The sequence below is a fragment of the Chiloscyllium plagiosum genome, chromosome 6 (assembly GCF_004010195.1).
Source record: "Chiloscyllium plagiosum isolate BGI_BamShark_2017 chromosome 6, ASM401019v2, whole genome shotgun sequence".
NCBI lineage: Eukaryota > Metazoa > Chordata > Chondrichthyes > Orectolobiformes > Hemiscylliidae > Chiloscyllium > Chiloscyllium plagiosum.
Window position 1 is genome coordinate 19,031,220 of NC_057715.1, and position 3,428 is coordinate 19,034,647.

At 44.1% G+C, this 3,428-nt stretch overlaps 1 protein-coding gene across 1 annotated transcript in view; it reads left to right on the plus strand.

The window, feature by feature from the left end:
• The window catches only part of LOC122551036 (thyrotropin receptor-like), a 21,433-nt gene that overhangs the window by 12,988 nt on the left and 5,017 nt on the right, over positions 1–3,428 (plus strand). Inside the window, exon 2 of the mRNA XM_043692679.1 lies at positions 2,739–2,816. Coding sequence (XP_043548614.1) covers positions 2,739–2,816 — 78 coding nt within the window. The remainder of the gene's footprint in view (positions 1–2,738; positions 2,817–3,428) is intronic.

Consider the following 3,428-nt stretch of genomic DNA (forward strand, 5'->3'; position numbering starts at 1 on the left):
CAGGCACTTACCCAGATACCCATATACACACACAGTCATAAGCACAACCACATACACACAGACACATACATACACACAGATACCCATAGACACACACACACTCATAGACACAACCACATACACACAGACACATACATACACACAGATACCCATAGACACACACACACTCATAGACACAACCACATACACACAGACACATACATACACACAGATACCCATAGACACACACACACTCATAGACACAACCACATACACACAGACACATACATACACACAGATACCCATAGACACACACACACTCATAGACACAACCACATACACACAGACACATACATACACACAGATACCCATAGACACACTCACACTCATAGACACAACCACATTCTCACAGACACATACATACACACAGATACCCATAGACACACACACACCCATAGACACAACCACATACACACAGACACATACATTCACACAGATACCCATAGACACACACACAGTCATAGACACAACCACATACATAAAGACACATGCATACACATAGATACCCATAGCACAACCAAACATACAGACATATACATACACAGATACCCTTAGACACACACATACTGAGACAGACATTCATATACACACACAACCATATGCACACACATACAGACACCCACATATACACAGACTCCCATACACTACACAGGCACAAACACCCATAAGACACACATATATACAAATGCACACCTGCATTCAGACACAACTACACACAGACATACACAAATACCCACATACATACACTCCAAAGTCACCTAAAGACTCATATATACACACAAACACTCACAAACCCCACCTAGTGGCAATGGTAGCTATGTGCGTCTCAAATTAATCAAATGGTTGGAAGATTGCCAAGGATTGTCCTCAAATCCCACCACTAAATGCCAGCAAGAGAGACCCTTCGTGATGTTTTTGGTGGCTGGGGTTCGAGAAGGGGTTTAAGCAGGAGAAGATGGGAATAGGGAAAAGATCTGATCGCTGAAGCTGTGGAGTCAGGGGATGGAGGAAGAAACTATTCTTGCCCCTGAGAAAGGTGCTTGTATTATCTGTTCATGAGGAGGGGTTTGGTGGGAAAGGGTTTAGCGGGAGGATTGGTTTGGATGCTAGGGGGTGGGGTCAACCAGCAGGGCTATGGTACCAGGGATATGGTGGAGGTGCCTGAGAATTCCAATCTGAAGGGTTTGTTAGAGATTTTGTTTTGGTGCTTGGGATGTGAAGAGATGGTAATGGTAATCCAAAGGCCCAAGATGGGCACACGGGTTCAAACCTCATCATAACGGCTGGTGGAATTAAAGATCAGTGACTGAAAAATTGGAAGTGAAAGGCAGTCTCAGGAATCAATTCTCAAAAAAAAAGCAAAATCCTGTCTGGTTCATGAATGCATTCAGGGAAGAAAATCTGTGTCCGTAATTCATCTGGCCTACACGTGACTCCTGACTCTCAGTGGTTGATGCTGTAACTGCCCTCTGAAATGGCCAGCGTGGCACTGGGTTCAAGAGCAATTAGACCTGGGCAGGAATCATGACTTTGTCAACATCACCCACAGTCCATGCAAGTTTAAATTAGTACAAGAGATCAAGGTTTCCTGGTGGAGGTGAGGGATCAAAGGTTATACCAGGGCTGGGATGACCCTGACTTTGCCGCTTTCTCTCACCTCACACCCCCCAAACACTCGGATCTCCTCAACCTACAGTACCTTCAGTCAGCCTCAAGATAAAGTTGGGTTTGAGTTTGGAAACAGATTTTTAAGACTTTAACTTCTCTCTTGACTCAAAACTCCACTTTTTAGACCAATAGGCAAACTCAGTTGGATTAATGCTAATGAGTTATAATTGGATAGGCTGGGGCATTTTTTCACAGGACCTGGAGGGGTGACCTTATTGAGGTTTATAAAATCATGAGGGATATGGATAAGGTGAGTAGCAAAGGTCTTTTCACTGAGGTGGTGGGTGGAGGGTGGGGTTTCAAAATTGAGGGGGCATATTTTGAAAGTGAGAAGAGAAAGATTTACAAAGGACATGTGGGACAACGTTTTTACATAGAGAGTAGTTTGTGTGTGGAATGAACTGCTGGAGGAAGTACAGTGACAACATTTAAAAAACCTTTGGATAAGTTCATGATGAGGAAAGGTTTGGAGGGATATGGGCCAAACGCAGGAAAGTGAGACTAGTTTAGTGTGGGAACATGATCGGCATGGACTGGTTGGATCAAAGATGAAGGGCTTTTGCCCGAAACGTCGATTTTCCTGCTCCTCGGATGCTACCTGACCTGCTATGCTTTTCCAGCACCACTCTAATCTAGAATCTGGTTTCCAGCATCTGCATTCCTTGTTTTTACCTGGTTGGATCAAAGGGTCTGTTTCTGTGCTGTATGACTCCTAAATTCATAAAAATTGCCAGTTATTTTGTACCATATTGTACATATATTGTACGTATATAAAAATGCTTCAAGAAGATGGTAAATAATTTTTCTCAAATGCCTCCCTCTTCAGCTGACTGTTGCTCAGAGCAGGCTCTTACTGGTTAATGTCCTGGAGACTTGAAACCTGGACATTTGCAAACATCAAATCCTCAAATTCTTTTTGCAGTGAGGGCTCCTCTCTCAAGTGTGTTTTGTGTTTCTAACAGAGTCTTGGGTTTTAACACCGACAGAATCAAGAGCAACTTGAATCCTGTTGTTTATTTTCTTTTTAACAGTTACCTGCACAAGAACAAGCTCTTGTCATCCTTCAACGAGGATGTCTTTACAGGAGTCTTGGGTGGACCCACTCTGCTGTACGTAATTACTATTAGAAGGCCAGTTGAGGGTTGATTTAGTCTCAGGAGAATTCCTGGAAGACCTGCATTAATAAAGAAAAGACAAGCATCACAAAGGGATGGCCAAATAGTGCCTGTTGGGACGTGCAGTATTTTAAATCATTGGGATGACAGGAGCTGACATATTAGGGGCAAACTGGGTGTGGGGAGGGTGGGCTTATTGTGGAGTTGGGAGAACACAGTGTGTGGGAGGGGAGGAACATCGTGTGTGTGTGTGTGAGTATGTGTGTGCGTGGGTATGTGTGTGTGTGTATGTATGTGTGCGTGGGTATGTGTGTGTGTGTGAGTATGTGTGTGTGTGAGTATGTGTGTATGAGTGTGTATGTGTGTGTGTGAATGTGTGTGTGTGAGTGTGTGAATGTGTGTGTGAGTATGTATGTGTGCTGTGGTTCTGTTCGCCGAGCTGGAAATTTTTGTTGCAAACGTTTCGTCCCCTGTCTAGGTGACATCCTCAGTGCTTGGGAGCCTCCTGTGAAGCGCTTCTGTGGTGTTTCCTCCGGCATTTATAGTGGCCTGAACCTGCCGCTTCCGGTTGTCAGTTTCAGCTATCCGCTGTAGTGGCCGGTATAT